General features: G+C 36.0%; 1 protein-coding gene across 13 annotated transcripts in view; it reads right to left on the bottom strand.

Annotated features, from left to right (window-relative positions):
* The window catches only part of LOC123608530 (muscular LMNA interacting protein), a 250015-nt gene that overhangs the window by 79332 nt on the left and 151144 nt on the right, over positions 1-19539 (bottom strand). For 9 of the 13 annotated variants that reach the window (XM_045498558.1, XM_045498559.1, XM_045498562.1 and 6 more), the window contains 3 exons: positions 7710-7775; positions 7543-7626; positions 7370-7429 (listed from right to left, as the gene is read on the bottom strand). The exons of 2 other annotated variants lie outside the window; for them this stretch is intronic. In XM_045498558.1, coding sequence (XP_045354514.1) covers positions 7370-7429; positions 7543-7626; positions 7710-7775 — 210 coding nt within the window. The remainder of the gene's footprint in view (positions 1-7369; positions 7430-7542; positions 7627-7709; positions 7776-19539) is intronic. 2 more of the 13 variants (XM_045498563.1, XM_045498561.1) reach the window with 1 other exon arrangement.

Raw genomic sequence — 19539 nt, 5'->3', positions numbered from 1 at the left:
CGCGAGATCGTGACCTGGCTGAAGTCGGACGCTTAACCAACTGCGCCACCCAGGCGCCCCGACAGAACTATAATTTAAATGAAAGGGCAAAATAAAGATATTCTTAAAAACATAGGCCATAGAATCAACACAAAAATACCTTGTTGTATATAATTTTCAGCAAGATTCTACCAAAGAAAAAAAAATAAATCTGGGAGAAAGCTATGCATGTGTGAGAAATCAGGATCTAAATAAAGACGAGATCAAGAAACATAACCATAAAAATTCAGTTAAAAAAGTCAAAACGATACTAACAAATGATGTCTGTGTGTATCTTAATTAAAAATGGATGGAAGGAAAAAGTGCTATAGTATTTTCCTAACTTTAAACAAAGATATTATAAGCTTTAAAATTAATAGGAAAATAAACATAATTATTACCTTTGAAAATTTATGTGTAACTAAGAAAAGTAACAAAAATGTAAGGAAAATAGTCAAAAACTTAAAAAAAAAATTCAAATTAGTAAATGTCAAATATCAGAAGGAAAGCAGGAAAGTAAAAAAAAAAAAAAAAAAAAATTAAGCTCCCAGGTAAATAGACTTTTGGATTGAACAAATGTGAAATCCAGAAATAAGTCGTTCTGAAAATAATAAGATGAAAGGGGACAAGAAGATTTTTAACTAGTAGAAAATAGTAAAAAATAAGGAAAAAAGTAATAGAAAATGGTGACAAAAGCTATATCTAAGAAAACATAAATTTATATACACTATATATATATATATATATATATATATATATATATATATATATAAAACCTACCAGGGGTCACCATTTTCTTACTGGATTAAGAAGAAGAACCTCAGATTCAAAAGGATTATATATGCTGGTAAAGGTAATAAAATCAAAAGGACAAGAATGAACACCAACACATAAGCAACAGCGATGTAGCTTCAGAATATACAAGTCAAACCTAATAAACACTACTCCAGCTTTCTCTTTGTCTTCCTCTTGGCAGAAGTTACCACGATTACATTCTCTTCAGTACTGTCCTCTTGTAGCTTCCATGTTACCACACTGTTCTGATTTTCCTCTTACAACAATGGACATTTCTTTTCATTGTCCCCTATTGGCTCCCCGCCACCTCCTTCATTGGACCTGCCATGTTTTGCTCCTTGGAGCTCTGCGTAGGGCTCTTGCAACATTGATGTGCACATCATCCTCGGCTCCCTCCTAGCTCCAGTCACAAAGTTTAAGTCTCTCCGATATGCATTTCAAACTCAGCGTGTCCAAAATGAACATAACCCTCTTCCCTCCATCTCACTATGCCTTCCACATAGTCATCTATGCTCAAGGCAGAGACCTGGAGCCCATCCACGATTCTTGTCTCATTGACCACTCACATCCAAACCCACAGCAAGTCTAAAATGTCTCTCACAAACCCACATGCTTCTCTCTAGCTCTCCTGGGCCCACCCCATCCAGGCCGTCCTCACTGACAGCCCTCGAACCTCAGTGGCCTACTCACAGTAGCCATCATGATCATTTCCATATGGCCTCATATTATTCCCCCATGTTTTTATATCTTCCCATTTTCCTGGAAATCCAAACTTCACGCCATGACAAAAACAAGCATACCTTGTTTTATTGTGCTTTACTTCATTGTTCTTTGTAGATATTGTGCGCTTCACAAATTAAAGGTCTGTGGCAGCTCTGTGAACCCCAAGTCTATCAGCACCATTTTCCAACATTTGCTACTTTGCATCTCTGTGCCACATATTGGTAACTCTTGCAATACTTCAGACTTTTTCATTACGATTATATTTGCTATGGCAATCTGTGATCTATATTTGTTTTGGGGTGCCACGAACAATGCCCATTTAAGATGGCAAAGTTAATCTATAAATGTTGAGTGTGTTCTGACCGCTCCACCAACACCCATTCCCCAATACCTCTCCCTCCTCTTGGGCCTCCCTCTTGCCCAAGACAAACATTACTGAAATTAGGCCAACCAAAAACCCTACAATGACCTCTATGTGTTCAGGTGAAAGGGAGAGTTGCACATCTCTCACTTTGAATCAAAGCTAGAAATTATTAAGTTTAGTGAGGAAGGCATGTCAAAAGCCAGGATAGGACAAAAGCTAGACCCTTGTGCCAAACAGCCAAGGTGTGACTGCAAAGGAAAAGTTCTTGAAGGAAATTAAAAGTGCTGCTCCAGTGAACACATGAGGGATAAGAAAGAGAAACAGCCTTATTGCTGATGTGGAGAAAGAGTTTGAGATCAAACCAGCCATTCACATTCCCTTAAATCATAGCCCAATCCAGAGCAAGGCCCTAACTCTCTTCGATTCTGTGAAGGCTGAGAGAGGTGAGGAAGCTGCAGAAGAAAAGTTGGAAGCCAGCAGAGGTTGGTTCATGACATATAAGGAAAGAAGCCAGCTCCATAACACTAAAGTGCCAGGTGAAGCAGCAGGTGCTGATATAGAAGCTGTGGGTCATGCAGAGGCTCCAGCTGAGGTAATTAATGATGGTGGCCATACCAAATCACAGATATTCAGTGTAGATAAAACAGCTTCTATTGGAAGAAGGTGCCAGCTAGGACTTTCATAGTTGGAGAGGAGAAGTCAGTGTCTGGCTTCAAAGCTTCCAAGCACAGTCCCACTCTTCTGTTAGGGGCCAATGCAGCTGGTGATTTTAAACTGAAGACTATGCTCATGGATGATTCTGAAAATTCTAGGAATAATTCTTGAGAAGTAAATTAGGCTCAATTTACTTTGGCTGTGCTCTATAAACAGAACAACAAGGCCTGGATGATAGCACATCTGTTTATAACATGACTTACTGCATATTTTAAGCCCACTATCGAGACCCACTGCTTGGGAAGAAAGATTCCTTTCAAAATATCACTACTCATTGACAAAGTACTTGGTCACCCAAGAGCTTTGATGAAGATGTTCAACAAGATGAATGCTGTTGTCATGACTGCTAATATAACATCCATTCTTTAGGTCATGGATCAAGGAGTAATGTTGAATTGAAGTCTTATGTCATTTGTAACAATATGGATGGACCTAGAGGGTATTATGCTAAGTGAAATAAATGAGACAAAGACAAATACCATATGATTTCATTCATATGTGGAATTTAAAAAACAAATGAACAAACAAAAGAGGTAAAATACTTTTAAATACAGGGAACAAACTGATGGTTGCCAGAGGGGAGGGGGAAGAGGGAAGGGCAGAATGGGTTAAGGGGCGTGGGAGATACAGGCTTCCAGTTATAGAATGAATAAATCACCAGAAGAAAAGATACAGCACAGGAAATACAGTCAGTGGTACCATAACAGCACTGTATGATGACAGATGGTAGCTACTCTCGTGGTCACAGAGCATAATATATAGAATTGTCAAATCATGATGTTGTAACCCAAGATTAATGTAATATTATGTGTCACCTCTGTTGCAATTTTTTTTTAAGCGGGGGGAAAAGAAAATTTTCTGGAAAGGATTCACCATTCTTGGTATCTTTAAGAACATCCGTGACTCATGGGAAGAGACGAGACTATCAACATTCACAAGAGTTTGGAAGAAGTGGATTGCAACCCTCATAGATGACTTTGAGGGGTTCAAGACTTCCGTGGAGGAAGTAAGTGCAGATGTGGTAGAAACAGCAAGAGAACTAGAATTAGAAGTTGAGCCTGAAGATGTGACTGAAATGCTGCCAGCTCATGATGAAACCTGAGTGGATAAGGAGTTACTTCCTATGGATGAGCAAAGAAAGCAGTTTCTTGAAATGGAATCTACTACTGGTGAAGATGCCAGATACATTGTTGAAACGAGAATTAAGGAATTAGAATAGGACCTAAACTTAGTTGATAAAGCAGTAGCAGGGCTTGACAGGATTGACTCCAATGTTAAAATAATTTCCACTATGGGGACAATGCTGTCAAACAACATCACATGCCACAGAGAAATCATTCCTGAAATGTAGACTTAATGGATGTGCCACACTTCACTATTAATTTATTTTATTTTATTTTACTTTAAATGGTTATTTTTAAAATTTATTTTGAGAGAGAGAGGAAGAGTGCTGGTAGGGAGGAGCAGAGAGAGAGGAGAGAGAGAATCCCAAGCAGGCTCTATGCTCAGCCCAGAGCCTGACACAGGGCTCAATCTCATGAACCACGAGTTCATGACCTGAGCTGATATCAGAAGTCAGATGCTTAACTGACTGAGCCACCCAGACACCCCAACTCACTATCATTTTACATTAATAAATTGCCACAGCCACCAAAGCCTTCAGCAACCACCAACCTGATCAGTCAGTAGCCATCAACATCAAAGCAAGATCCTCCACCAGCAAAAAGAAGTGACTGCAGACATGGTACAAATAGCAAGAGAATGAGCATTAAAAGTGGAGCCTGAAGATGTGCCTGAATTGCTGCAATCTTATGATCAAACTTGAACAGATGAAGAGCTGCTTCTTATGGATGAGCACAGAAAGTGGTTTCTTGAGATGGAATCTACTCCTGGTGAAGATGCTGGGAAGTCTGTTGAAATGACAACAAAGGATTTAGAGTGTGACCTACACTTAGTTGATAAAGCTGTGGCAGGATTTGAGACGACTGACTCTCATTTTGAAAGAAATTCTACCGTGGGTAAAATGCTATCAAATGGCATCACACGCTACAGAGAAATCATTCGTGAAAGCAAGAGTCTGTTGATGCAGCAAACTTCATTGTTGTCCTATTTTGAGAAATTGCCACAGCCGCCCCAGCCTTCAGCAACCACCACCCTGATCAGTCAGCCACCATGAACATCAAGGCGAGACCCTTTACCCACAAAAAGATTATGACACGCTGAAAGTTCTAAGGATGGTTAGCATTTTTAGCAATAAAGTATTCTTAATTAAGATAGGTACATTGTTTTTTAGACATAATGTTCTTGCACGCTTAGTAGACTACGGTATAGTATGAACATAAATTTTGTATGCGTTGGGGAACTAAAAAATTGATTTGATTCACTTTACTGTAATATTCCCTTTATCGCAGTGGTCCAGAGTTGAACCAGCAATATCTCCGAGGTGTGCGTTAACTATCACTATCCCTCGCCCACCCTTCTCATCTGACACACTTCATCCCTGGCTCACTATACTGAAGCCATGCTGGCCTTCACCTTCATGCACACGAAGTTCCTTCCTGTCTCAGGAAATGTGCACATGCTTTACACCTCTGCCTGAGGGCTAATCTCCCTGATCTTTCTATGGAGGACGCTTTCATTTTTGCTGTCAGCTTGAAGTCTACTTTCTGATCACTATAGCCAAAGTATCCCCCTTAGGTTCCCCTTAGGTTACTTTGTCTTGCTCGCCATTATCTCCCCAATGCCTCACAGCACCAGGCGCACAGAAGGCACTTAATAAATACTTGTTAGAATGAAATAGTTATCTTAAATTTAGTTACCTAGAATAATTATTTTTAATACCATGAGCATTAAATGTTTGTTAAATAAATCAATAATATATATTATTATTCACATATTACCACTTAAGTTTTATTTTTATTATAAAATATAATATAAAATACTTTTTTCCTTTTTTAAAAAAATGTTTATTTTGGAGAGAGAGAGAGAGAGAGAGAGAGAGAGAGAGAGGGAGCACATGCAGGGGAGGGGCAGAGACAAATGGAGGCAGAGAATCAGTGCACATTCAGTGCTGTCAGTGCAGAGCCTGATGCAGGGCTCAAACTCATGAACCATAAGATCATCACCTGAGTTGAAATCCAGAGTCAGATGCTTAACTAACTGAGCCACCCAGGTGCCCCTAAAGTACTTTTTATATGTCTAACAAATGGAATAAAAAATGTATTTTAAAATTTATATAGTCTCTGGCAAATCAATGTTTCATATTTTTAGATTAAATGATTTAAAGAATACACAATGAAATAGATAAATACAAAATCACAATTCTCCATTTGTAGGTACTCCCCACTAAAATATAATTTCTTAATATCGATGATTATTGGTTACTGAGTTTCTAAGTCATTATTAATGGATAATTGTCCATGATACTCTAATTAAAAATTACTCTTTTAGTTATAAGCAATTCTGTATATTTATTTTTTTAAGTTTATTTATTTATTTTGAGAGAGAGAGAGCACAAGCAGGGAAGGGGCAGAGAGAGAGAGGGAGAGGGAGAACCCCAACAGGCTTCATGCTGTCAGCACAGAGCCAGACACGGGGCTTGAACTCATGAACTGTGAGATCATGACCTGAGCCAAAACCAAGTCAGATGCTTAACTGACTGAGCCACCCAGGCACCCCAGCAATTCTGTACATTTAAAACCTGTTTGGGGGGTGCCTGGGTGGCTCAGTCGGTTGAGTGTCCAACCATGGCTCAGGTCATGATCTCGCGGTCCATGGGTTCAAGCTCTGCATCAGGCTCTGTCCTGACAGCTTAGCACCTAGAGTCTGCTTCATATTGTCTCCCTCTCTCTCTGCCCCTCCTTCATTAATCTTTTTTTAAGAAATAAAACCTGCTTTGTATACACAATGTACAAGTTTTAAGAGGAACATGAAAAAAGCATTAATACTAATTCCAAGAGTAAAAATAAGGCCGACAAAAAAGAAAAAAATCCTGACAATTTTAAAGAAAAAAAAAAAACAGCCATTTTGAAAATTTGATGAGTAGATCTGTATTAAGCATCCAGAAAATAGTAATTTGGGGAAATGTAGTCTTTTATTCCAACAATTGAAAATGGCTACATTACAAGAAGGAAATAATTAAATACTCAATTACAACAATTAATGACTTAGTAGTATCCTAACCATCTAAAGCATCCAGGTTTCTGTCCCTCTGAGTCAAAGAACAATGAATAAACTTAGTCAACGAAAAGAAAAAAAAATTCCAGGAATAACAACTGTGTCAAAAGTTCTTAGCCTGATGTAACTTCAGTCTACTTCCTTTTCCACCTCTGTAATTCTAAGTGATAATCAATTACTAACTACTGAAAATATGGTATGAGATAAGAATAAGCCACAAATTCTATATGCTGTTCTTAAGATGCTTTCTAAAATGCCAGCAAAAAGGACATAGTCTAATACTTTGACTTTCAAACTGTCTTGAACTTAAGCCATAGTTAGAAATAAATTTACTTTGCAACCCTGTACACACATACTTCTATACTACACGTAAACAAATTGAAACATATGTAAATAATACCCACTCACTACTTGGAACAGAGTCTGGTATTTTACATTCTTACTGTTCTTTTTTTAAAACGCTGGTTGATATTCAACTAAATTAACTTCCCAATTCACTATGGAGCCTCAACCTGCAGTTTAAAACTACTGATCTGCTAACTCTTAAGTTTCAGTAAATTATATTAAATATATACATACTTTCATTGTGTCAGAAACCAACAATGTCTGTGAGGAACTTGAAGGAGAATCAGAAGAATTCTGGAAAAAAAAAAAAAAAAAGGACAAGCCTATGATACATCTTACTCAAAAAGAGGAAAATGAAGAGAAGCAAAGCAAATGTTTGAATTGCACATTCTAGTCTAAGGCATTACCATAGACAAGGAATCCTGTAAGACCTTATCAATGGTAGCACAGAGCTCTTCAGTTTGCTGTCTGAGCTGTGCAGGGAAACAAAACTGGAAGAATTGAAACCAGTACTGAGTTAGCAATGAGTTTCGGGATCTTTGTTTCAAAAGCATGGGTAGTCTGAAGTCATTACCTCCAGAGGCGGGTCTAATGTGTTGTCCTTGAAGACACTTTCAGTCTTGGCTGGCTCATCGAGTGCCTAGTGATAAATGAAATAGTTCTCATGTGAGGCTTTTAGTCAAATACAGAAGTAGTAGAAAAGTATCTTCAAAGAAAGCCCTGTAGTTCTCAACATCTCAAAAAAGAAAAAAAAAAATATGTTTGAATCATTTGATGAGCTATTATTTGGCATGGAAGCATTTTCCATATTTGTCTAGTTTCTCCAACGTAATTAATATCTCCAATATAAGTTGCTGAAATAAAGAAAGGTGGCTGAGATTTTAAACATACAAACTTGAACTTGGACATCTTGTATATCCAAATGAGCCTTGTCCCCTACAAAGAAGTCACCTTGGGAAGCCACACACAGAAACAATGATGTAGCCGTTTCTTATTATATTATAAAAACTGTCTGAGGAAATGCTTCAGAGCCAATTTACAAAAAACATGCACACACAAGAAAAAAAAACCTGCCTCATTTCTAAAAAATTTTAAATATTTATTTTTGAGAGGAAGACAGAGCATGAGCAGGGGAGGGGCAGAGAGAGAGGGAGACACAGGACCCAAAGGAGGCTCCAGGCTCTGAGCTGTCAGCACAGAGCCCGACGCGGGACTTGAACTCACAAACTGTGAGATCATGACCTGAGCTGAAGTTGGATGCTCAACCGACTGAGTCACCCAGATGCCCCAAACCTGCCTCATTTTTAATCATTTATATCTAAAAAGTCTTGGTTACCTTATTCACCAGATTTGGACTCAAATGACACTCAAACCTCTTTTGAAACATACTTTTTTATTTATTGTGATGTACTTCAGATATATAAATGGAGAAAATAAGATGGCCCTCTGTATAGTGTACCTACTCCATTGAGAATGAGAAGTAAAGCATTACAAAATATTAGAGTCCAGTATATATTTACTGGTTATTCATGTTTTCTTTTATATATTTGCTCATTGTTCTGCTGGGTGGTCTGATTTTTATTCATTTGTTGGAAAACGTGATATAATCTGCATGCAAAATATTTGTCAATTAGATGTCATGTAAACATCTTCAAAGTCTTGGCTCCCCTTTTCATGATTGTCATGATGTCTTTTGTCAACACATGTAAGTTTTCATTGCAGTGTGGTCAAGTTTTCATCATTTTCCTTTGTGGTTGGTGTTTCCTTTCAGAAACTCCTTCCTAATCTAATAAGTCACTCCCTCCCTTGGGAGAGAGTCTTAAAAGCAGGGGTGTTAGATATGTGTTCTAAACCCTTCATGCCACAGTGGGGAGGTGGGGGTTCTCTCCCAATTGCATGGAGCTATGCCAGGATTAGAGTTTTTAAGGAGAGTGTGTTTCAGCCTTCTTTCTTCTTTATTTATTTATTTTTACCTGTTTTGATAGTGTCATTCATCCAGTGTGTTGGAGTCACTCACAGAATCTCTGGACTTCTCTCAGAGAAAGTGCTCCATGTATAGCTAGCTGTATATTGGGTGTGTCTGTGGGAGGAGGGAAGTTCAGAAGTCTCCTAGGTCACCATCTTGGCCCCACACCTTTATCATTTCTCATATGTATTTGCATCTACCTACTTTAAAAAAAAATCAATTTCTCCAGAGAATGATCAATTCCTACTCTCTTAGACTAAATTTTAGCCTTGAATTTCTTTGGCATACTCATATCCCATTTCAGTAATATCTGTTCACATCTTTACTGTTTCCTTCCTTCTATCGTTTTTGGGTTTATCCTGATTTTCCTCATTGTATTCCTTTTGTTTCATATCACAAGTTAAAATATGTAGTGTGATCATTGCCATTCATTCTCAATACATCTTTAAATATTACTATTAAGATTTCTTAGATTCATGGGTTATTTAAAAGTAGTTTTCCCTTTTAATTTTTAAAAATATGAGGATTTTTTCCAATTTCAGAATTACCTACTAATTTAGTTATGTTATGGCCAAGGAATTTGTTCATAATAGTAAGTTGCTGTGAAGTTTGGGATTTATGGCATAAGACATAGTGTTTGTAAATATTTCATTTATATTTAAGAAAATATCTATTTTCTAGAGGTTGTCTGTGGGATTCTGTGTGTGTGTGTGTGTGTGTGTGTGTGTGTGTGATCGAAATTATTCATTGTTCTGTTCAAATTATCTCTAGTTTTACTGGGTTTTCTACATACTTATTCTATCAGTAACTGAAAGTGTCATCATCAAATCTCAGGGAATTATAATGGGTCCGTTAATTTCTCCCTGTGATACCAGCAATTTTTGCTCAACATAGTTTGAAGCCAGTTTATTAGCTACATTCATAATTAGAAGTATTCTTGCCTCATGAATTAAATATTTACCATTACGAAGTGACCCTCTATCTCCCCAGTAATGCTTGATGTCTTAGTATCTATTTTGCCTGATACAACCAAATGTTTTAATTAGCATTTTACTAGTTTATCAGTTTTTGCCTCTTTATTTTCAACATCCTGCATTCGAACATTAAAAATCCGTGGTTTATAAAAAGCAGATGTCTAGAATTCATTTTTTGATTCAGTCTCATCTCCATTGTTTTTTAATTAAAGAGGTTAACATTTCTTTTATTACAATTATTTACACATTTAAATGTTTCCAACATATCTGTTTTATTTTTGTTTCACTTTTTCTATTTCATTTTTATTCAATTTTTGGATGTTTTAACTGATTAAATTTTGGGGGTTTTTACTTACTCATTTTTCCCTCCACCAATTTGGACATTGCGGCAGACACTGTTAGGTGTTCACCAAGTACTTTGATTTTTTTCGAACACAGAAATACATTTCCTTGGTCTCAAGAGTTTAGGTATGAGCTTGTAACTAATCCTTGCTAAATAAATGTGAGTAGAAGTCATATATAACCTCTGTTAAGGTTGCATCTACCTACTTACCTCTGGCACAAGGCAGCTAGAAACAGATTTGGCTTCTCTCTTTTCACCTTCAGATAACTAAGATGCAAGATGGAAGCAGGTTACATCCCCGAATCACTCAATTACTGGGGCTTATGTGAGAGAGCCAAAATGAACTCTACCAAAATGTGACGTGGGAAGGAAATAAGCAATGATTGTGCTAAGCCACTGAAATATCAGGGTCTGTCCACTGTGGCAGTGAGTATGGCTTACATTAAAACTAATACAAATATTATAGGCTGGTTTTTACAAATTAGTCTTGGAAAGTTTTCCATTCGTCCTAAGTTGAAACCAAGCAATACAAAATCTAGATTTAATTCACGTACTATACAAGAATACGTGTAGTCTTCACCCCCTACCCTGGTTTTTATGTTCCAATTGCCTTAAACACATTTAATTATGCTACAAACATATCATCATGTTAAAATTTTTGCTTTAAACAGTTATAGGTATTTCAAAGGAATTTTTGAAAATTGTGGTTACCCACATATTTATTATTTCCCATGCTCTGCATTCCTTCCTGCAGTTCTGAGTTTCTATTCAACATTATTTGTCTTCAGCTTGGCAAACTTCCTTCAGCATACTTTGTCATACAAATCTGTATGATTAATAAATTTTATTTATAAAATTTATTTAATTTATAAAATTTATGAATAAATTTTCTTAGTTTTCTTTTAGTTGAAAATGTCTTCATTTTGTCTTCATTCTTGAAGGAATTTTCCCTGGCTACACAATTTAGTTTTCTTTTTCTCTCTCAGCATTTAAAGGTGTCATTCTGTTGTCTTCTGGCCTCCACTGTTTCTTAGGAGAAGTTAGCCATCATCGTATTGTTCTTCCTCTGTATGTAATGCATTATTTTCCCCTAATTGCTTCCAAGATCTCCTCTTTATATTTAATTTGTAGAAGTTGAATTGTGATATGCTCAGTCATGGTTTTCTTTGAATCAAACACTTTGGAGACTATCTGAGCTTCTTAAAACTATACATTTATATATTTTACTAGATTTGGAGAGATTTTGATTATTAGTTATTCAAATATTTTCTCTGCTCCATTCTCTCTCTCATCTCCCTCTGAGACTCTAATTACATTTTGATACCATCCTACAGGTCATTGGAACTCTTTTAATTTACTTGTGTTCCCTTTTTATTCAGATCAGATCATTTCTAGCAATTTATCTTCAGGTTCACCAACACATCTGCTTCTCCAGTTTTATCTTAAACCAATCCAGGTAATTTTCTATTTCCAATATTTCCTTTTTCTTTTTTTCTGTTTATTTATTTATTTTGAGAGAGAGAGAGAGCAAGCAGGAGAGGAGCAGAGAGAGAGAGAGAGAGAGAGAGAGAATCTCAATCAGGCTCCACACTGCCAGTGCAGAACCCGACTCAGGGCTTGAACTCACGAACTGTGAGATCGTGACCTGAACTGAAATCAAGAGCTAGCTGGACGTTTAAACAATGAGCCACCCAGTTGCCTCATCAATATTTCATCTTTCGATCCTAGAATTTCCATTTGAGTATATTTTATAGTTTCTAGTTTTGGAAAGTCCTATATAATTCATTATTAACATATTTTCCTTTATACCCTTGAGAATAGCTTTAAAATCCTTGCTAGCTAATTGCAATGCCTGGAACATCTTTGGGTCAATCTTTGTGACTTATACTTTCTCTGTGAGTATAGTTTACATTATCCTGTTCCTTTGTATGTCCAGAGATTAGAAATGTTTGTAGCCTAGCTATCTTGAGTGACATGTTATAAAGACTCCAAATTCTATTATGGTCCCCTGAAGAGTCTTTTTGTCACTGTTGCTTAGTTTTAGCAGATGGTTAATTTGGCTCCAAATTCTGCCTTCCTGCTGGTGGGCAGCAGCTAGAATCTCCATTCAGGTAATTTATCCTTACCTCGACTTAGCTGGGCTTAACGGGCACATGTGTAACTCAGTGGTCATCCATGGGTATGGGCAGAGTTTACATGCAACATATGGGACTTCTTTTCTGTGACTCATTCTTTTCCTGGCTTCTCCCCTCACTTTTTAGCTCCTGTGTAACCTTATGTTGTCTTCTCTGATTCCTCATTCGGTAAGTCTGCTGGTTTCTTGCTGAGTTTTAGTTGCTCCATGGTAGAGCTTCCCTTAGGTGCAAAACTCATAAAATCTCAAAAAACATTCAATTCCATTATGTCTTTACAAGCATGGACTCTACTGCAGTTTCTACTGATCACTTGGTCCAGTACTTTTAAACAATTTTATTTTTTGTATTTTGCCCACAGTTTATCATTGTTATCCACAAGAGTTGGTCCAATTCAAGCTACTCTTCAATTTCTATAAGCATCATGAGATAAACTAATTTTAATTTTTCAGCACAAATTTTCCTTATTAGCAGAGATTATGTAAATTCAAATCTCAAACCCACTTCGGGGTAGGCTTGGAGTTAAAGATTCCTTTTTCCTACACTGAGTTCAGATGATATAAGAATATTTGCTTGTCATTTCCCTTTGCAATTTTCTTCTTATCCAACCTGTAATTTAGAGGGTAACCCTTCAAAGATCCTGGCTCTATGACAAGGAGGCAATTCCAGTCCTCATATCACTCAGCTCCAAATCTTTCTCTCCCTTCACTGAGTTCATAGTAAAACGCAATCCCTACAGTTAGTGAGCATGATACCGGCAGAATAAACAAACATTCTGAATTTCAGCTTGCTTTTGGTATTCGACCCATGAGGATTTCCCCTACTTTTTGTGAATTCGGCGTTATATTTGGGATGAACCACATAAAACTGTTGTATTCAACTGAAAATTATAGGCTGCCCTGTCCTCTTCTTTAGATTTACTTCTGTTCCTCACTTTTTCATTATCAGTTAATATATCCATTTCCTGACCAGAAAGTGTCACACCAGCTGTGGAACCATGGAATCTAAGGTTCAGCAGAATCAATTTTTCCTCTTCTAACAGAGCCAGTGATATAAGAGACCCAGAACTATTAATCTTCACCAACAAGAACCATGTCCACATGCTAGTTGTCTTTTTGGCCTAGGATATACCTCCTAAGAATTCAGAAAAGTTACCTCTAAAAATAAGAATTTATCATCTTCTTATTTCAATAACTCACAAAGCAAAATATTGTCTGGAACTTTTTTTTGCAAAATTTACTATTCTGCATTAAATAACAAAATATAAAACATTGTCTATGATAACTTAATAGAAACATGTGAGATTGCCTCTTTCTTATCATAAGAATTTCTATTTCGCTTTCCTCCTTTGTCCCCTAAACTTACTAGTCATGAGCAATGAATAGCAGGAACAGAAAATTTTGTAAAGATAACTCCTAGCTGGTGTTCAGATAGTTTAATTTTTCCCTGACACAGCGTTACAATCATCTATTTACCCTGTCAGTGAGTAAGGAGGAAGGGTCCCAATCTTACTGTTATAGGGATGGCCAAATACCTGACCTCTACCACTGGGCAGATGGAATCAACAACAGTTTATTAGTCACATGTACTCACAGCCCAGGGGAAGGGAATGCTGCACAGCACGCTCAGCCACATGAGGGTTGTGCTCAGGAACAAAGTATATAACTAGGGGGAAGCAGGCTTTGTAGTATAAGAGTGTGACATACATGTCCCCTTGTTTGCAGAAGGCTGTGACTGGCTTGTCTGAATCAGCAGGAACTTCACCTGGTCAGCTTGATAAGGATGGTTAGGGGACCTTATTTGTGGGTGGCAAGTGGGAGGGGAACTTGCAATTAGGCTACTTGAGGCCCCTCTTTCACTATATGTCAAGACGGCACATAAGATGGGGTCTTAATTTTAAACTTCATGTCACACATGGCTTCTAATTATAATGATAATTATGGAGAAGAAAAAAGTCTGAAATTAAGGACAAGGACTAAGAACAAACTCCTCAAGAGAGAAGCTTGATCTAGCCCTTCCTCCCCTTTCCAGCCATGCCTTCCACCTACTCCTCACTTGCATGCTGTCTTTCAATCACAAAAAACCACTGGAGTCCTTTGACCTTCTAACTTCATGTTACTAACTCCACCTAGATTGTCCTTCCTTCACTCCCAGCTCACTTAGAAAACTCCTATGCATCCTAAAGATCCTAATCAAATTCTCTTATGATGTATTTTTGGACTTCATACCAGGAAAAGTCTGTCATTTCCTCCTCGGGCACCATATCATTTCTGACATACTCTAAGCATATAATTGCATAATTACTTTTCAACAGTATCTATACCCAGCTCAACCATTTGTCTCCATCACAGTCAGAAAAATATGGTATTTATCATTGCAGCCCCAGGTTACAGCCAATGAAATGTAATCTATAAAGATTTTAGGATGAATTCAAAGGGTAAACTAACAACTGAATGGAATGAAATGAATAAATGAATCATGCAAATAATACAATTTTAATCCTCAGCAACATGCTCTAGAGAAATGGCTTAAACTATTTGAATATTTTAAATAACAAATACAATAGTTTTTTTTCCTGCATTTCAGTTCAATTTGTTACCATCAAAGATCTGAGCATATGATCTTTGTTAGTTTAATGAGCAGGTATTTTTCCAGCCAAAATCAAATAAGGTTAACATCTTAGTTACTCTGTGAGAACTCACAGTAGGCAAACACAACTTTCAATAGGCTATTTAAAATATTGAAATTTACTCAAAAAATGAAAAAACTACTCAGAGCCCTTGTAAAATCAAGAAAGATAACTGTATTAGGTGAATAATGCTGCAACTTTGAAATAGAGCAATACTCAGACTGCATTAAAATTTGGATGAAAGGTTATTTCGAGTTTAAATAGCTTAGAAGTTTACTAAAATTGATTTTTTTTTAAATTGATGAGTAGTTATTTGTCAAATGTATCATCTTGATTCACTCCTAGCAGCCACAAAGAGTAGGGTTTTTTTCTCTGTAATACAAAATATATTTTAATAAAAATATATTAAATCTCCATTAAAAAGAACTGTAACCATAAATTGCTTTTTGACACCTTAGCCAGCAGGAGTGTATTGATGGGTTTTTTTTTAGATTTATTAATTTGAATAAAGTTGTGTCAGAACATTCTCCAATAAAATATTTTTATTAAAAACATATATTTTCTGCCAGATTGGACTACAACCAAGTGAGACATAAATGGCACATGCTTTGAATTCTATTTTTAAAGATTCTTAACTAATGTAAGTTATCAGTAATATTGTCATTAAAAGTCATTATATTTTGTGCAGAATAACCAACCGTGGGGCCCTGTTTTCAAAATGAGAGCTAGTAAATCGCATTTTTGGTAGAAAATAGTTTCTGAGCTCAGCACTACATTACAACTAAGAGCCAAGGACTGTGACCAACCACTGTAAATCAAAGTTCTTATGGGAATTTATGCCAATAAACTATCATGGGTGTTTCTCCCTGAAAGGAGATCTCTGATGGAACTGTAAGCACTCTTAAGTCAGAGATATTTAATCAGTCTAACCTCCGCTCTGGAAGTAGGATTAAGGTCTAAAAATCTGAAGACAGAATGAATCAGTTGTACTCCAAATGAAGTTAGAAAGTAAACTACTTCTAAAGGGAGAATAATCGAACAGGGCTCATAAACTTTTTGTGATGCCTAAACTATCTAATTAGTTTGGATTTCAAAGATTTCATGGGCTGGTGACTCTGTTTTAGTCATGATCAAATTAACCACCCCCAAAATGATTCATGCTAAACCTAAGCACTCCTATACTTTGTTAATCTGACCAGCTATGTATTTGGTAGAATAAATCCTCTGAAGACTACAAAAGCCTTGTTTGATTTTCAATCATTAGTACAAAACCATTTGTAGGATTAGAGATAGTCTCAGGAAAATAAATCTCACTTTGATTATATAGTTGGAGATTCAGATCTGAATAGCATTCAGATCTGAAGAAAAAGGGGAAATGTACACTGTAAGCTGAAAGGGCTTTCTATTTATATTTAAAAGCACAGCTTCTTTAAAGATATAGAGATATTTATCATTACATTATTTTCATGAGTGGTGTAAAAGCTTCAACAATTGAGGAAATCTACTTGGCTTTTATAATCCCAAAATCTTTGAAGGGTTGACTGTCTGTCCCTACCAGACAGAAGGAAGGGAGTTTGTGCAAACCATTATAGCCTTTTAAAAACCCATTCATCTAGTCTCAGAGGCAGAAGAATTCATACTTTTCCTTCATTTAATTAAGGACATCAGAAAGCTGTGCCTGTTTCCAGCCCAAACCTCTTTCACTGGAATGCGCTTCATCTCTTTCAGTAACTCAAGGGATTGAGTTAGTTTGTAAACTTCCCTTACTCAAGACTCAGAGCTAAGTAATTTCCAAGTCTCTTTAATTGTTCCTCATTAAAAAACAAAGAAGATTTGGTTTCTAATTGGATGAGGATTTAAATATATTTTAGCAAGTAATAAAAGAAAGTATTGTAGACAGAAATCCAAAATCATCGTTTCTTGGTCAATATTTTACTTTAGCTGGTCACTGTCACTGTTGCCTAGTGAACGGGGAAAGGCTGGGAGATAATCACATAAAGTCCAATTCAGTAACTTACGAGCTCTGCTGCTTTGGGGAATTTACTTGGTATCTTTGAACATCAAAATCTTCACAGAGTTGTGAGGACAGTAAAGTATTTAGCTGAGTGCCAGATTCACTAGAATATTCAACATGGCAAGTATTGTGATTGTATTTCTAATTGTTAAAAGTTATCAAATCTAAAATCAACTCAATTCCCTTATAGAAAAAGGTTCTTTATAGTTTTTCCATGGAAGTAGAATTTATGAAGCTTATTCCACCCTAAAGAAAGATTTTTAATTATCATTGTCTCAGTTATCAAATACTAAGCTCCTTGATTTTTATAATCCTCTGAGCAAAAATTTGCCTTATAATCCTATGAAATAAAATTGGAAATTTTAGAGACCTACCCAGTTGCAAACCCAAGTAATTCATTCAATGAACATTTAACAAAAAACTACTATATTTTCTCAAATAGTTTGTAGTGGGGGGAAAAAAACCACCAACATGCATAATTATGGTTTGGCAAGTGCTTTAAAAGAGATATGTGCATGGTATACAACTGCCTGAGGAGAACCAACTGGAATAGTTGTGGGTCCTGGGCACTTTTCCATCAAGTAAGAGATGCCTCTCTAGTATAGGCCGTATGCTAAGCTAGCAAACAGATTTTGTTAAATTTTTGAGACATTCAGAGACCTTAAAATATTCTCACCCAAAGACGTATGCTTAATCAGATTAAAGTTTACCAACTCATGTTTAAAAAATTTAAGCTGGCAATTTAGAATAAATTGATTTGAAAACTGACAAGACATCTCAAATCTTTACCTTTCCATTTTTATAGCACAGTTTTTACAATCGTCTTCAAAATGGCTCTCTTTAACTTCCTTCTACCAGGAAAAATAAAATTATTTTTATACCTTAACTTTTATGTAAATAATTAACCCTACAATTTATATGTGCTATTTATAAAATTGAGCTACCCTATCATTCTTCTTTCAAACTCACACAGTTTATGAATTAAACGTGTCTTGAAATTGGCAGATAGTAATGCTATTTGTTGGAAAATTGTACCTAACTCTAACTTTGATTTTATCCTGAGGAATACTTGTGCAGAAAGGAACGGAGAACTTCAACTGCTCTAAAAAAAAAAAAAAAAAAAAAAAAAAAAAAAAAGTGCTTTCCTGGAAAAATATTAATCACTTGTGAAACAATAAAGATGCATACTATTTTATTTTGTGGAAATACTCCTTTCTTCATCTTTCCTTTTCTTAATATATTTTCAGAATAAAAATAAAAAGCCATTAATTAGAATACTAACATGAGTCCTTCAGTTTAATTTTAACTTTTTACCTATTGCTATCAGGCTCAGATGGGAAGAAGAAAAATTAGTCAATAAGAGAAAGACCTTTGACACTCTCTGAACAGAACAATAGTACACATAACAAGACGAAATAGTAATGTATAAAGTTGTTTCCTCTATTATATTGTTGAATATATCATAATAAGGTTCATGGACAGTCACAAATGTAAGCTGATCTGATTACTTTGTTCCTGCTTTGTAATCACTTGTATTTCATCCTTATCTCAGTCTTGGAGAGGATGATTATTGGCAGGAGATGAAGCCAGAGACTCTGAAGCTAACACGTTAAAATATGTCTTACATTTATCTCTTCTTATAAAGCCTTAGTTAAGCTAAAAATGCTTTCTTCCTAAATGTTCACGAGGAGAAAAATGATAGAATACAGAATAAGCTATAAATTTAAGTTTTGATGCAGACAATAAATTACAAAACAGAAATACCAGAAACCTCAGGTCCGCTGCCAACAAAATGTACTCTTTTGAAAATTATGGGTTTCGTCTAGGAGTGATTAAAGCTGAAACCAATCCAGTGATTCCATGAGAATTTAATATCTGATTGAAAGGGATGCCTGTATTTCAATGTGGAGAGAACCTTGCGTTTTAAAAAGATAGCATTATTTTTTAAAGCGATTCTGATTCCTCATTAATTATACCATATACTATGAAACAAAATGTGGTATAAAATATCAACCATGAGTTTAATCTGGTTAGGGGAGAGAATAATTGTTAAACTGAATTAAATACATTGGCTCTATCTTTAAGGCATTCCACCGCGTAAATCCTAACAGAATACTATAATGGGACTGCAGCACCCTTCCTTTTGTGGTACTCTGTGTGATAGTAAAGGGATCTCAGAAAATATTCCAAAGTATTAATCCTTCCCAAAATAGATGAGTTTCTGCTAAGTATAGTCTTAATTTTCCTACTCAATTCAGAAATAAATCCCTTTGATTTTAACTGCATAGAAAGAGTTCTATTATATAAACAGATGGATAAAAAGACGTACATTATCAGATTTATTTA

The sequence above is a fragment of the Leopardus geoffroyi genome, chromosome B2 (assembly GCF_018350155.1).
Source record: "Leopardus geoffroyi isolate Oge1 chromosome B2, O.geoffroyi_Oge1_pat1.0, whole genome shotgun sequence".
Classification (NCBI taxonomy): Eukaryota; Metazoa; Chordata; class Mammalia; order Carnivora; family Felidae; genus Leopardus; species Leopardus geoffroyi.
This window is presented reverse-complemented; position numbering and strand designations above follow the sequence as displayed.